General features: G+C 40.0%; 1 protein-coding gene across 1 annotated transcript in view; it reads left to right on the plus strand.

The window, feature by feature from the left end:
* LOC122554183 (scinderin-like) overlaps positions 1-16,934 on the plus strand; it is a 44,890-nt gene that overhangs the window by 10,129 nt on the left and 17,827 nt on the right. Inside the window, exons 4-8 of the mRNA XM_043698821.2 lie at positions 5,501-5,662; positions 7,443-7,592; positions 7,691-7,780; positions 7,933-8,065; positions 15,720-15,808. Of these exons, the coding sequence (XP_043554756.1) occupies positions 5,501-5,662; positions 7,443-7,592; positions 7,691-7,780; positions 7,933-8,065; positions 15,720-15,808 (624 nt within the window). The remainder of the gene's footprint in view (positions 1-5,500; positions 5,663-7,442; positions 7,593-7,690; positions 7,781-7,932; positions 8,066-15,719; positions 15,809-16,934) is intronic.

Below are 16,934 nucleotides of genomic sequence, written 5' to 3' on the forward strand. Positions count from 1 at the left end.
GTGCTAGCCATTACCATCAGAGGAAAAAGGCTCTCCCTGTCCATCCTATTTAATCCTCTGATCATCTTGTATGGATCCATTAAGTCACCTCTTAACCTTCTCTCTAACGAAAACAGCGTCAAGTCCCTCAGCCTTGTTAGACCTTCCCTCTATACCAGGCAACATCCTGGTTAATCTCCTCTGCACCCTTTCAAATGTTTCCATATCCTTTCTATAATGCAGCAGTCAGAACTGTACGCAGTACTCCAAGTGCGGCTGCACCAGAGTTTTGTACAGCTGCAACATGACCTCATGGCTCTGAAATTCAATCCTCTACCAATAAAAGCTAACACACCGTATGTCTTCTTAACAACCCTATCAACCTGGGTGGCAACTTTCAGTGATCTGTACACATGGACAATGAGATCTCTCTGCACATCCAAACTACCAAACATTTTACCATTAGCCCAGTATTCTGTATTCCTGTTACTCCTTCCAAACTGAATCACCACACACTTTTTTATATTAAACTCCATTTGCCATCTCTCAGCCCAGCTCTGCAGCTTATCTATGTTCCTCTGTAACCTGTAACATCCTTCTGCACTGTCCATAACTCCACCAACTTTAGTGTCATCCACAAATTTACTAACCCATCCTTTTATGCCTTCATCAGGTCATTCATAAAAACGGCAAACAGTAATGGCCCCAAAACCGATCCTTGCAGTACACCATTAGTAACTGAACTCCAGGATGAACATTGCCCATCAACCACCACCCTCTGTCTTCCTTCAACTAGCTAAGTTCTGATCCCAACCGATAAATTACCCTCAATCCCATGCCTCCATATTTTTTGCAATAGCCTACTGTAGGGAATCTTATCAAATGCTTTACTGAAATCTATATACACCACATTAACTGCTTTACCTCCATCCACCTGTTTGGTCACCTTCTTAAAGAACTCAATAAGGTTTGTGAGGCACGCCCTACCTTTCGCAAAACCGTGCTGACGATCCCTAATCAAATTATTCCTTCTAGGTTGTTATAAATCCTATCACTTATAATCCTTTCCAACATTTTACCCACATCCAAAGTAAGGTTCACTAGTCTGTAGTTACCAGGGTGGTCTCTACTCCCCTTGTTGAACAAGGGGACAATATTTCTATCCTCCAACCTGGCACTATTCCTGTAGACAATGACGCCATAAACATCAAAGCCAAAGGCTCTGCAATTTCCTCCCTAGCTTTCCAGATAATTTTAGGAATAGTCCCATCCAGCCCAGGAGATTTATCTATTTTCACACTTTCCAGAATTGCTAACATCTCCTCCTTATGCTCCTTACGCCCATTCAGCCCTTTACGCCTGATTTGCCGTTCAAGGCTGAGTAGATAACGTTCAACTCCATTTTCCTGCCTTTTCCTCATAACCCTTGCTTCCCTTACAGATTAGAAATCTGTCTTTGTCAGCCTTGAATATACTTAAAGACCCAATCTCTACAGCCCTCTGCAGTAAACAATTCCACAGATTGACTGTCCTCTGAAAGAAAACAAAACCCTCCTCATCTCTGTCTGAAAGAGGCAACCCCTTACTCTGAGAATATGCCCTGTGGCCCAAGGGGAAACAACCTTTTCACGTCTAGCCTGTCAAGTTCCTTAAGCATCTCGTATGTTTTAACGAGGTCATCTTCTAAATTCCAATGAATACAGGCACAAACCACGTAGCTGCTCCTCATAAGACATTCCCTCTATATCAGCATCAGCCTAGTGAACCTCTTCTGGATTGTATCCAATGCTGGTATATCTTTCCTTAGATAGGGGCCTTAAACTGTTCGCAGTGTTCTGGTTGTTGTCCAACTGTTGTTGTATATAGTTTTAGAAAACTTCACTATTTTTGTACTCCATTCTCTTTGAAACGAAGTCCATTTGTCTTCCTTATTCCTTCTGAACTTGGATGCTAACTTTTTTGTGATTCATGCACAAGGACTCCAAATCCCTTTTTTTTCATAGCTTTCTGCAGTCTTTCTCCATTTAAATAACATTCAGCTCCTCTATTATTCCTGCCAATGTGCTTAATCTCACATAACCTCAATAAAAAAGAAGCACATTGTCAAAATGGTGAGTGGTTGCAAAGCTCTGAAATGCTGAAAAATCTGGCTGTCATAGTGCGTGAATGGCAGATGGTCAGTATGCAGTAATAGCAAATAACCAGGAAAGCTAACAAAATTACATGGTTCATTGTGAGGGGAATTAAATGCAAGAGTAAGGAGGTTATCCTTCAGTTATAGAGGGCATTGGTGAGACCACACCTGGAGCTCTGTGTTCAATACTGCTCACTGTATGCATTCAAGAATATTAACACATTGAAAGCAGTTCAGAGAAGGTTTACTAGACTAATTGCCTTATGAGGAAAGGCTTGTCAGGCTAGGCCTGTATCCTCTGGAATTTAGAAGAATTGGAGGTGACTTGAAGCATACAGATCCTGAGTGGAATTGACTGGGTGAATGTTGAAAGGATATTTCCTCTCGTAGGAGAATCTAAAACTATGGGGTCATAGTTTAAAAGCAAGGGCATTGCCCATTTACGTCAGAGATAAGGAAAGTCTTCATCTCGCAGAAGATTATGAGTCTTTAGAATATTCCTTCTTCAAAAGCAGTGGATGCAGAATCTTTAAATATTTTTAAGGCGGATGTCGGTCAATTCTTAATTACCAAGGGGATAACAAATTATTGGGGTTCCGCAGGTGTGCAGAGTTGAGGTTAAAATCAGACCAGCTAGGACGTTATAGAATGATGGAGCAGGCTCAAAGGCCTAAGTAGCCTACTCTTGTTCCCTATTCATATGTTCTATTTTCCCACATTCTATTCAATCTGCCAAATTTTGGCTCACTTGCTTAAACTGTCTTTATGTCTTTGCACCCTCTGGATGTCATCCTTACCACTTGCCCTCCAACATTGTGACTCCTTTGGAATGGCATTGCATTTAACTTGTTAACTGTTCCTTTCTCCACAGATAATGAGTCTCCAGCACGTTCCCTTTCTTACTTTGAACTCTCTGTTTTAATACACTATTCTAGTCTTTTACTCTGTCGCTTCTTAATTTCTCCCAATTTAGACAACTGAAGCGAAGAAGGCAGCAGAGGATCTATTACATGAGGATAAAATAAGTGAACAGTCAGGACAGTGGTAGATTAACTATCATATATAAAGGTGCAATGGAAGACAAATGAATAATATGTGTCACAACATAAATACAACTGAAAGAGCCAGGGATGAAATTGAAAGAGATTTTGGCAGTTTAATTGACTTGATATTCAATAAGTCCAAGCAATGACAGCAGCAATCAGCAAAACAAATAAACATTCAGGGAAGCTAACCTATTGCTGGAGTCACATCACATCTGGTGTATTGTATCTAGTTAGGGCTACTAACCTCAAGCCCTGAAGGTGATTCTCGGGACCACATTTCCTTTGTGTGTGCGACAAGTATAGTGCTGTCAATCTGCAGAGTATTTCCATAGTTAGATCTCTCTAAAAGCATTGGCAAATTCTTCACTTTTCGTGGTCCATTTCAGAAGTAAGGAAGCAAGGTTGAGTTGAGTGTTGGCTACAACCTACAATCCATCCTAAGTCTAAGTACCTGCTTTGTTGTCAGTATCAGCTGGTACCCTGCCTGTATAATCATGTTTCAGCTTTAATGCTTTAAATGTAGGGCCCACAAATGGAAGCTTTAAAGAGGTATTGATTTTTTTTTCCATTTCTTAATGTTTAAATAATTTATCAAAAAAAAACTAAACACAATGGATTCTAAGCATGAAAGCTGTTTTTAAATTTACTTCAGTTCCTAATGGAACCTAACAGTACATAATTGACATTCTTTTTAGTTGTTCATGGAAAATGGAAACTCCACAACCAAACTACATCATGCTTTTTAAAAGTAACTTGCATTAGTGAGAATTAAATCTCAATAAAGGTACCAATGCTGGTTTGTGTAAGGAGTTGCACATTCGTAGCCTGACCTGGAACTAATGAATGCGGAATTTGCTGGCGAGTGTAGAGCTGAGATATCTGCCAGGCTGCTTCTTTTTGAAGGGGGGTACCAATTATCTATTCGAGCACCCTGTGCACAGCTTTGCCCAATGGGAATGTTGCATCCCAAATGAGATTGGCTGGGATAGGAATACCATAAAATCATAAGGCATAGAAAGCCATTTGGCCCATTGAGTCTTCTCCTGAATTCAGTGAGGTTGTGGCTGATCTGATAATCTTCAACTCACCATCTCTGCTTTGATTCCCTGACTGATTATAAATCACTACAGTAGACAAGGCATACATTGACTGCTGTCTGAGAGAAAATAAAATTCCTCCTAATCTCTAACTGAAATAGGCAACTCCTTTCTGTGAGAAGTTGTCCTCTAGCCCAAGGGGAATCAAGCTTCCTGCATCTACCCTGTCAAGTCCGCTAAGAATTCCCTGTATGTTTCAATTTAAACTCCTTTAAATACAGGGCCAACCTACTCAACCATTCCTGAAAAGGAAATCCTTCCATAGCTGGGATCAGCCCAGTGAAGATTCTTTCGCCTCCAAAGCTAGTATGTCTTTCCTGAGGTTAGGGGTCTGAAGCTGTTCATATATTCCAGCTGTGGTCTGACTCGTGCCTTGTACAGTTCAGGGAATTTTGAATGTGGGATGAATGCGTCAGGAAAATAGCAATTTCTCTTTTTTGTACCAAGTGTTAATGCCAACCATTCAGGGAGCTGAAGGTTGGGTTATTTTTAGAGTGAAGTTTTCTTTATTACACCTGTATCATATCTCTGTATTCCATGTCTGTCATTTTTATAGCATGTCTGTCACATTTACTTTGCTGTCAATTTACAATTCCATGGAATTAGCTTTAGACTGTAATCCGTTTCCTTTCACTCAGGATCTTTCAAGCCGCAGTTCTGAGGAAGGGTCACTCAAGCTGAAACGTAAACTCTGATTTCTCTCCACTGGTACTGCTGGACCTGCTGAGCTTTTATAGCAATATCTGTTTTTGTTTCTGATTTATAGCATCTGCAGTTCTCTCGGTTTTCCTTAATATGATCAGATTGGTTTCGAGTATATCCCAGGCCCCAGACTATATCCTATGACATGCAGAACTCAAAAGATTAATTCTGATGCATTATTTAACATTCCCCACATTTTCCAGAAACATAATTCAGTTGTAAACTGTTATGAAGAAGTAATAAAAATGTTTTTATTCATCCAAGTACAGTATCTTCACTGTCTCCACTGCCAAAAGCACTGTCAGATGAGTTCGTTGGGCCTGCTTAAAAGGTTTCCAGACCGCTGGTGTTTCTGAACAGTATATTTCTCAACTGGAACAGTTACTGTATATTTATCTTAACCTAGGTTAAACATTAGAAACCCATGACAATATAAATACAAGAACCTGTGGGACATGATGAGATATTTTGGTCTTATTTTCTAAAATGTAACTCACTTCATAACGTTCTGCAGTATTTACAATTTTGTGTTACCTTTGCAGGAAGGAGGGGTTGCATCTGGATTTGCACATGTAGTTACCAATGATATCAATGTCAGGAGACTGTTACATGTTAAGGGCAGGCGCAATGTGAGAGCCCATGAAGTGCCTTTCAGTTGGTCCAGCTTTAACAATGGAGATTGCTTCCTCATTGATGCAGGAGTGGTGAGTGCTTCATGTTAAAGTCTCATAGCAACAGCAGCATGTTTATACTTTGATCCTTATTGCTTTTCACAAGCTTACCTATTGTATGCTATCACCCTGGTTATGAAGATGAGGATTGATATCCCTAAATTGTGCTAATGCAAGCCAACCTACCTCATGATTTCCTTTCCTCTTAATTTTCTTTGACCTGGAGTTGTCCTGATTCCACAGGTTCCAGCCAGTCTTTGTTAACTTTACTCACAGGCCTGCTTTACATGGGAGCACAAATCAGCAACAATAACTTGTATTTATGTAGCACCTTTAACATAAAAAATTGCTCCAAGATGAGTCACAGCATCACAATCAAAATTTGACACCAAACCACTTCAAGAGACAGTGGAATGAATGACCAAAAGATTGGTCAAAGAGATTTTACAAAGTGCCTTAAAGGAGGGAACGGAGAGAGCACAGTTTAGGGAAGGAAGCCCAGAGTTGAAGGCTTTTGCAGCTGAAGACGTACCAACAATGGAGAAGTGACCAAAATAAGGTTTGCTCAAGAGGTTAGACAGTGGGAGGATGTGAAGGATGAGTGTGACTATGGAAAGGCTTGGAAAATAAGCATGAAAATTTTTTACGTTGAGATGTTGCTGGACTAAGAACCAATATAGATCAACAAGTACAGAAATGCTAGGAGAATAAGGTTTGCAGTGATGGTCTTATATTTATAAATGGTAAAATACAAGAGGCCAACTAGGAATATATTAAAATAGTCAGGTCTAAAGGTAATAAAGGCATGAATGGGGAGTTTAGGACTGAGGCAGAATCAGAGTTGAGTGATATTACAAACTGCACATAGGAGGTCTCAGTGAGGGTCAGCAATGTCGTTTTTAAGCTGCAACTCAAAGAAACTGAATGGAGATGAGATTTAGGGAAGGAGTTGGTCCTGCAACATCGCAATGTAAATATTTTCATGCTTACTTTTCAAGCCATCCTTCACATCCTCCCACTGTCTAACACTCAAATTCTGGCCTCTTGAGCAAACCTTATTTCAGTCACTGCTCCATTGTTGGCGCGTCTTCAGCTGCAAAAGCCTTCACCTCTGGGATTCCTTCCCTAAACTGTGCTCTCTCCGTTCCCTCCTTTAAGGCACTTGTTAAAATCTCTCTGACCAGTCTTTAGGTCATTTATTGTAGCATCTCTTGAAGTGGCTTGGTGTCTAATTTTGATTGTGATGCTGTGACGCATCTTGGAACAATTTTTTTTATGTTAAAGGTGTTTAATTACAGGCCACAGATACAGTCTTATATAAGATCTTAAACACTCATTAACTGGGTTTCGCTATGTCTTTAAATGTCTGGGGAATGTTCTGGGTGAGTATCTTTTTGATCTTTAAAATTCAAGGACAAGCCCAGATTGTATATGCTTCCACACTAAGGCATGCATATATGTTGCTTTGCACAAGCGAAAGTAGGAATCATCATGTAATGGGAAGTGCCTGAATCACCACCAGCATTGTTATTGACACTGTGCACTGTAAATTATTGTAATCATCTCAATCTAAAGCAGAGAGACTGGGGCAAAGTGCAATTCACAAAAGGCAAAATGAAAAGGCTGAGGATAGGGATGGCGGATGCAAAGTTGAGTTACAGTGCCTTTTTCAAGTTTAAGCTATTGATCAAAAGATGATTTACAAACATTAATGGCAATCAAAGAGCTATACTTTAAACGGGCAAAGATGCAATTACCATAATGATTATACTCAAGTACAGTTTTAGGAAATGGTTGAACTTTGGAATTGCAGATGATCTATCAGTGGAATGGATCAAAGAGCAACTTTCAAGAGCGAATAAAGTGCTGTCAGCTTGCGAAAAGTATCCGTGATGGAGAGAGGATGGGCCGTGCCAACATTGAATCGGTAGATGAAGGAAGTGAGCCATCACATGTTATTGAGGTGAGTATATGGAGGACACATGGGGGTTTATTGTGGTGTTTATCATAGGCTGGAAGAGTTCCACAAGATTAAATGTTGCCTCTTTTTTTTCATGACAGTTACTGGGTACCAAGCCACCCATTCCAGATGCAACTGTTGAGGATGTGAAAGCAGATAAAGCCAGCAAGACAAAAGCCAAACTCTACATGGTAACCATCTCCTTTTAATAGAGCATGTTTGATAATGTAGGATTTCTATTCCAATTCTTGGTGCTGCAGTTTTCTCAATTAACAGCAGCACTTTCATAAAGTATTACGATAAAACACAAAGTTGGTCACCAAAGCACTGCAATTTCTTTCAGATTTCAGATGCTAGTGGACAGTTGACTCTAACAGAGGTGGCTGCTGAGAATCCATTTTCCATGGCTGCACTTTCTACCAAGGAATGTTATATTCTTGACAATGGGCCAAATGGCCACATATTTCTGTGGAAAGGTAAGAAAATATAGATAATGTAACAAAAATTTCGAAGCTGGAAATTTGAAAAGAAAGTGTAAAACGCTCTCCACTAATTGCAGTTTGTCTCCTGAAACTGACCAGTTTATTCTGAATTTCTGTTTCCTGTTGGTTAGTCAATCCTCTATGCATGTTAATATATCACCCTGAACACGTTGAGCTCTTCTTCAGTGGAATTGTATTGCATTTTCTTATCATTATCTACATGAGCTGCCACTACTTTCTAAATAATAAATTCTAGCATTATCACAGTGACAGATGCTGAATGAATTGGCTGATGGTTTACTGTTTCCTGCCTCTCTTTCTTGAATAGTTATGTTACATTTATGGCTTTCCAGTCCTCTGGGACCTTTGCAGGATTTGGGAGTTTTGAAAGATTAGAACCACTGTCTTCACAATTTCTGCTGACACTTCCTTTAAGACTACAGTATACAGATCTACCATCAGCTCAGTTAGTTTCCTGGTACCTTTTCTTGAGCGGAATAGTTAGCATGATCACAAACATGGTCATCAAAATGGCTGACTGTGCAGACAGACCCTGTGACATAACTTCCTGGCACCTCTGAATTAGGATGAATCTGCACATATGCATTTGATATCACATGTTCTGTGCTTAATAATGTCACCGGCTGTGCGTGTGTAAATAGCATTAAAGATCCAAAGTTCCATCTGTGCAGGGGATCCAGGGACTGAGAATCAGGACTGGGGGCAAAAGCTGGGAATGGGAGCAAAGCTTTGAAAGTAACACTGGCTGGTGAACTGTAGAGCCAGGCAGCTCCTTATGAAGGTGAGGGAGAGATAACAGCTCTGAATCTCGACTTTGGGAAGGAGAGAAGATGCCACCAGCATTGAGAACTCCCAATGGCTGGTTCAGTAGGCTATCCTTCCAATTAGAAGGCAGCCGCATCTGTCACTGGCATTTCCAGATGGAATTCCTGCATCTCTGTATTCCTTGAGCCACGTAAGCTTAGTTTGCCCATGCAACACAGCCTCTCTCTCAAAAGAATGTGGGTTTTTAAAATTCCTCCTTCCCTTCTACTTTTGCTTTCCTAATACTATTCGGATGCTTTCTGAGTCTCCTGCTGTGAAAACGGTTGAGGAGTATTTGTTCACAGTCTTTGCTATTCCCACAAACAACCATCAGACGTAAGAGCAGTAGGCCAATCAGCCCATCAAGTCTGTTCCACCATTCAATAAGATCACGATATGATACCCTTCATTCCTTTACAATTTAAAACTCCATCTAACTCAACCTTGAATGCACTTAACCACTCTGCTGTAAATAATTCCACTGATTCTCAACATTCTGAAAGAAGAAATTCCTCCTAATCTCTTACTCTGAGGTTATGCCCTCTGGTCCTAGACTCTCCCTACGCTGTCAGGCCCTCTGAGAATTTTGTACTTCCCATTAATAATTCTAAAATCTCATTCTTTAAATGATCAATGGTTACATTTGTGACTTTCTTCCTTTTTATATACTTGTAGAAGCTTTTACATTATATTTCATATTTATTACTAGTTTTCTGCTCTACACCAGTTTCTCCCTCTTTTTTTTAAAGTCATTCTTTACTGCTTTCAAAAGTCTTTTTCCAACCTACTGGGCTACCACTGACTCAGTGGATGTGAAGAACCCTTGGGGGAAATTATTGCTGATAATGTTTACAGGAACAAGTAATCTTTGAAACAGCCGTGGTCACTTTCATCCAAGAAGGTGAAACTTGCCATTCAGAAACTGATGACTTATTAATGTCTTCGAGGAGAAAGTGAGGACTGCAGATGCTGGAGATCAGAGCTGAAAATGTGTTGCTGGAAAAGCGCAGCAGGTCAGGCAGCATCCAAGGAACAGGAGAATCGACGTTTTGGGCATAAGCCTTTCTTCATTATAGGGCACTACCATTATAGGGCAAGCCAAACAAAGAACAACCAGGGAATTCCTAGAAGCATGGCACTCATCCACAAACTCCATCAACAAACACATCGACCTGGACCCAATATACCGGCCACTACAGCGGACAGCTGAAACTGACAACCGGAAGCGGCAGGGACAGGCCACTATAAATGCCGGAGGAAACACCACAGAAGCGCTTCACAGGAGGCTCCCAAGCACTGAGGATGTCACCTAGACAGGGGACGAAACGTTTGCAACAAAAATTTCCAGCTCAGCGAACAGAATCACAACAAAAGCTAAAATTATTTAGCCTCATGATACCTCGTTTTATCCGGAACAACAGTCAGAATACTGCAATTCATATTGACCACAATGGTGAAGGAGATATTCTGTACAGGACATTGCCCATGTATAACTCCCAAAAGACAGGAGTACTTTTGGGTCTGATGGTTTGCCTGTTTGAATAGATCCTCACTGATCGGGCACTTGGGCTGTCCAGTTTAAGTGAGAGAGTTACCTGTGAAAACCTGTCACAACACTAATTGCGATGGATTTGGCCTTGGCCTGACTTGTCTTATTCACCAGGTTTCTGCTGCCAGTTCTCCAGTTTGTTAATTACTAAGGTCCCTTAACGAGATGAAGTTGGATAGGAAACATCAGACAACAATAACTCTGAGGCAGGATTGGAAATTGCTGGAAAAGCTGACCAGTTCTGGCAGTATCTGGAGAGAAATCAGAGTTAACGTTTTGGGCTGATTGACCCTTCCTCAGAATAGCATTTCTGTGCAGTTTTTATAAGATTGTCTGATCAGTTCAAGCTTGCTCTCTTTTTCTTCAGGGTCATTATCTGCTTCACCCAGGCTTTAGTAGCTAAATGCAATATATTATACAAGGAGCCATTCACTGTGACTCTTGGGACTATTACACAGTTAGCATCTAATCTCTTCTGTTTAGTGCTGTAGTCTTCACAAAAAAAGCAACCTTTGTTCCAACATCATCTGGTTATATGGACTACTCAGAAAAGCCCCTGAGCAAGTGAAAGTCCTTTATGTTGACATCTTTCTGTTGATATAGTGAATTTGAAAAATTTTGCTTTGATGAATGTGATAAGATGTGAGACTCCTTGGTGCTCTCCTTTGAAGTACAATTCGAAATGGATACTGCAAGTGAATCTCTTGGGATTTAGGTAGACTTTGTGCAGTCAGCAATGCCTCTCTGAGTTTGATAGGAAATTGTAGGCAATTCACCTGTGGTTTTCTGGTAGTTCTGAGCAGGATCTCAGTGTCAGTTCACTGCCACCATGCAGTCTTTTGTAGTTGGAAGTATAACTAATAGCAATCGTATGCTTTATATTCCAATTTATGCCATTAGTTAAAATACTTACAACTTCCATACACTGTAAATAATTGCATGTCATGACTACATTAAAGCTCCACTGGCACCATATTTATAAAGTTTAATTTCTTCCTGAAAGTGATGACCCCTGACATCTAGAATTTTGTGTTTTGCTTTTGTTGTGAATTCCCCCAAATTACTTTTTACCAGATGTTTTGGTCAGACCTAATTTATCATTTTGTTTCCTCTCACATGGTACCCATTGCATGGACTTGCTAAAGGACAGACTCTTTATGCATGGCCCAAGATATAAGGGAAGAAGTAGGGCATTCAGCCCATCAAATCTGCTTTGCCATTCAGTAGGAGACACCAAAATCCCAGAGGGCCATAATCTTTCTCTGTCATTAGTGAGGGACAACTGGTGATTAATTTAGCCTGGGACTCTACAAACTTCAGGTGAGGGGCAAAGTCAAGAAGGTAGGAGCCTCATAGTGACCACATCACTAAGAAGCTAACCAGCCTACTGAGCTAACCAGCCCCCAATCAATATGACCAGGATTGATCTGGTTTGTGGTTTCATCTCCATTTACCCCTCCACCCAAAGCCTTCATTTCCTCTTCATCTGTCTAAGATAGAGATGAGTTGGAATCTCTTCTCTCAGAGAGTAGTGAAACTTTGGAATTTTTTACCTCAAAGGGCTTCATAGGCTGGGTCATTAAGTTTCTCGAGGTGAGTTAGTCAGATTTTTAATCAACAAAAGAATCAAGGCTTTTGGGGAAAAGGCAGGAAAGTGGATTTAGGAACAGCTGAATTGGCTTTCATTAGGTTAGGGATTGAGTTTAAGAGCTCAATTGCAATTCTATAAAGCCCTGGTTAGACCGCATTTGGAATGTTGTGTTCAGTTCTGGTCGCCTTATTATAGGAAGGATATAGGAGCTTTAGAGAGGATGCAGAGGAGATTTACCAGGATGCAGCCTGGACTGAAGGGCTTGTCTTATGAAGAAAGATTGAGGGAGCTAGTGTTTTTTCTCATTGTAGTGAAGAAGGATGAGAGGTGACTTGACAGAGGTGTACAAGATGATGAAAGTCATAGATAGAGTGGATGGCCAGAGACTTTTTCCCAGGGTGGAAACGGCTATCACGAGGGGGCATAATTTTAAGGTGATTGAAGGAAGGTTTAGGGGAGATGTCAGAGTTAGGTTCTTTATGGACAGTTTGGTGGGTGTGTGGAATGCACTGCCAGCAGATGCATTGGGAAATTTAAGAGACTCTTGGATAGGCATATGGATGAAAGGAAAATGTAGGGAATGTAGGTTAGTTTGATCTTAGAGTAGGATAAAAGGTTGGCACAACATCTAGGGTTGAAGGGTCTGTACTGTGCTGTACTGTTCTATATTCTATGTTCTATCAGATCAGCTGTGATCTCACTGAACAGCAGAGCAGTTTCCATTGGCCAAATGGTCTACTTCTGCTGCTACATGTTTTGGTCTTCTCCATCGAAATCTATCCAAATTAGACATAAATAAATTTAATGACCACTGTTTATTTGGGAAGAGAATTACAGACTAATGACTATTTGAGAGAAAAAAGAATTCTTCTCATCTTTGTCTCAAGAACAAGTAGTTTATTCCTAAATGTGCCTCCCAGTTCTAATCTCTCCTACAAGGAGAAATATCCTTTCAGAACCCATCTTGACAAGTCTACTCAAGACATTTATGTTTCAATAACTTAACTTCTCATTCTACTGAACTTCCAATGGATATGGACCCAACCTGTTCAACTTTACTTCATAAGATGTCCACTTCATCCCAGGAATGAGTTAAGTGAACTTTCTCTGAACTGCTTCTAACACAGTTATATTCTGTTTAAATAAAGAGACCCAGAATTGTATGCAGTAAGATTATTGGTCATCCGATACAGTACGTACTTATTTGTCCCCACCCCCACAATAAACTTGGACTCTGAGAAAGAATCAGAAATGGTGTCAGCATTTTAGAAATTTCCATTTTAAATGTTAAGAATCATTCAAGGATAGGCTTCTTAAGTCAAATCCTCTACTCAGTTGGCAAAATAATGCTTGGATAACTGCTTAGTATTTTCAATGAAGTGATTGTAATCTACTTTAGAAATAGTTCTCAATGCCAGCAAAACCAAGGAACTCATTATTGACTTTCGGCAGGATGTTACTCATGCCCCCCTACACATTAACAGCACAGAAGTGGAACGAGTGGAAAGTATCAAGCTCCTGGGAGTGGTCATCCACAACAAGCTTTCTTGGACTCTTCATGTGGACGCACTGTTTACAAAGGCCCAAGAACATCTCTTCTTCCTCAGGCAGCTGAGGAAATTTGGCATAACAGTGCCAACTTTTATTGGTGCACCATCGAGCGCATTCTGTCTGGATGTATCACTACCTGGTATGGCAACTGCACCACTCAAGATCTGAGACAATTACAGAGAGTGGTGAACTCAGCCCGGATGATCACAAAGGCCAACCTCCCATCTACAGAATCCATCTACCAGGCCCGCTGTCAAGGAAAGGCCGCTAGCATTCTCAAAGATCCATCCCACCCTGGCAATGTTTTTCTACAACCTCTACCATTGGGGAGAAGGTACAGAAGCCTGAACACAAGCACCAGCCGGTTTCGAAACAGTTTCTACCCTACTGTTGTTAAAATAGTGAATGGACTCACAAACTCTTAACATATACTGGTGTTTTTGATTTTGCTGCTGCTTACCTATCATTTACTTATCTATGCTACTTAACTCTGTGATCTGGCTGTCTTGCTCGCATTTTCACTGTGCCTCGGTACATATGACAATCAATTCAATTCAATTCAATGAATCTAACATTAAGATATATAATGGCACAAAATGAGAATTACTAAGTTTAGTTTGAGTTTCTAAAGAAGAGTCTTTGGACATAAAACGTTAACTCTGTTTCTCTCTTAATAGTTGTTGTCACGGTCAGAAATCACACAACGTGAAGCAGGTTACAGTCCAAAAGCTCCAAAAGCTTGTGATTTCAATTAAACCTGTTGTGCATGATAACTTGATGTCGTGTGACTTCTGATCATTTCCATCCCAGTCCAACACTGGCACTTCCACATCACGGTTACCATCTACTTCACAGATGCTGTTAGTCCTGCTCAGTTTCTCTGACTTTCTTTGTTTTTGATACAAACTTTATTAGTTTCCAAAAGGCCTCTCTTGGCCTCACACTGGAAACACTGGGCTGAGAGTAGGAATTCTAAAGACAAAGCTCTTTCCAGTATTTCTGGAGATTATTCCACTGAAGTTACGAGAAAATGTCAACTTCTTGGTGTTTAGATAATTACAAATGTATGGGTGATAACGAAGCTGTACTAGTTCATGAGCTTCTAAGTTAGAATTAAAGACCCCAATGTTCATGTTGTTGTGGTGGCTTCATAGAGTTTAGAGATGTACACATAGAAATAGACCCTTCAGTTATGACCACCCACATCTTATACTCAATGCACTGATCAATAAAGGCAAGCATACCAAATGCCTTCTTACCACTCTGTCTACCTGAGATTCCACTTTCAAGGAACTAAGAACCTGCACCCCAAAGTCTCTTTAATAATTTTAGTCTGAAAGAAAGTGGAGGTCAAATATAAGACACATTGAAAATTTTTATTTTAATAAGACATTTCTTGGAAAACATATGGTTCCAGATAATTAATGATGGCTGATTCCTTGAATTCACCTCTGGCAAAATAGCTCAGTGTTTTTATGATTGGGTGTTCTGCTTGAATGTTGTTTTGCACAATTAGAGATTTTCTGGTTAGTTGGGGGAAGCCTGCTAAGGAGCAGGCTGCTCAGCTCATGCCTTTGTTGTGAAAAGTGTATGAAACCTGATTGTTCCCTTGAAGAGCAATTGGAACACTTCTCAATACATCTGCCAGGATCTCAGAGATAGCTGTCCATATGCCAAAGCACCAGACCAATGACTGTATGAGAATATCAAACTTTATGCATTTTTTTCCTTCAATGACTGACTAAGACTTACTGGCTAAAAGATTTTTTTCCTCTAAAGCATATCTCTAACAAGAGAAATCCATTTTTTACCCTTTACCTGAAGGGTGTGCCTTTGCTTTTGGGTTATATTGTGATTGTAAGCATTCATACTTACATTTTACAACCTACATTTTGTAACCAATTCTGTATCTTTATGGAATAAGTTTTTGTTTCATAATAAATCAATAATTTTATGTATTGTAAGGAAACCTGATGCATGGGTCTTTTATAATTCTAAGTCTAGGGCCATATCAGGAACTAGGTAAAGCAATTAAATTGATGTTATAACCCATGGGGTAGCAGGACTAGAGCAAGACAGTGCACTGCTATAGTTTGGTCACAACAACATATCAATTATGCTTCTTTCTTCAGGAAAGGAGGCCAGTAAGAGGGAACGAAAGGTCGGATTAGAAACATGCGAGTTCTTCATAAACAAAGAAGGATACTCCAAGAATACTCAGGTAACCAACAGCTTCCTAACACTTACTGTCTCGATTCACAACAGTGATTTGGATGGTGAAACTAGGAGCAACTCAAACTATTAACACAGACATCATGTTGTTGTCTTGCAGAGTCACATTTAAACGTAAGTTGAATAAACCTTGATAAGATTACAAGACAGTTAACTCCCCATAATGATTACTTTAATTTTTAGTAAACTACATGTAATCCATTTACAGCAGTGCAACAAATTATAGGGTGACGTCATCAGAGCTTTTGCTTATTCAGTTATTCCTCAGAAAAGTGCTGCAAACTTCATGGGACAATTAAATTTGTCATTTTCCTGTAATTTCCACTGATGACACAGCAGCTGATATAGACAACACATAAGAAAGTTCAACAACAACTATGTATGATGCTCTTAAGAAGTATAAAACATCTCTCGCATTTCATAGGGACATTAAATAGCAAATGTGACACCAAATGCGAAGACAGATGGTCAAATGCATGGCCAATGAGTTGGGTTTTAAGAAGTGCCTTCAGGAGTGAAACAAGGTCAAGCAATAGAGAGGGAGTTCCACAGTTTCAGGCCAGAGCAGCTGAGTACACACTAACAATGTGTCAGTGATTAAGTCAGGGGCTTAGTTGAGCAGGGTTGTGGGGCTGGAGAGGTTTACAGAAATAAGAAGGGGAAAGATTCTGGAGAGTTTTGCATTCCCCTCAAAAGTCCTGAGATGATTCAGAATTGCAGAGAACAGGAGGCCTAGACTTGCCCTGTATCTTCAAATTTAAAGTTTCAAGTTAAGAGGGGTTTGACCCCCATTTGACACATCCATGTCGATGATCATTGTTTAGCTCCAAAATAAGATAATTATGTCATTGAGTATCATCTTGCAGTCTCAATTTGAGTTTGTTCAAACTATTGAGAAAGTGGTAGATGAGTTCATGTTTCTATAGAGTTTTCCATTTCCTCCTTTTCTCCAACTCAGAAATGAAAATACTTCCTCTGTTCTGTGATTGCAACACAGTTAGTGGTGTAGACTTCCTAAAAGCTATGATTATTGGATTTCTGTGATGGGATGTAATGGGGTGTGCACTTATGTGAGATAAGCTTAATTAGGGCAGAATGTTTGACATTAGATGGCT

The sequence above is a fragment of the Chiloscyllium plagiosum genome, unplaced genomic scaffold (assembly GCF_037043375.1).
Source record: "Chiloscyllium plagiosum isolate Xiang-an unplaced genomic scaffold, Cpla_swu_hap1 HiC_scaffold_9, whole genome shotgun sequence".
NCBI lineage: Eukaryota > Metazoa > Chordata > Chondrichthyes > Orectolobiformes > Hemiscylliidae > Chiloscyllium > Chiloscyllium plagiosum.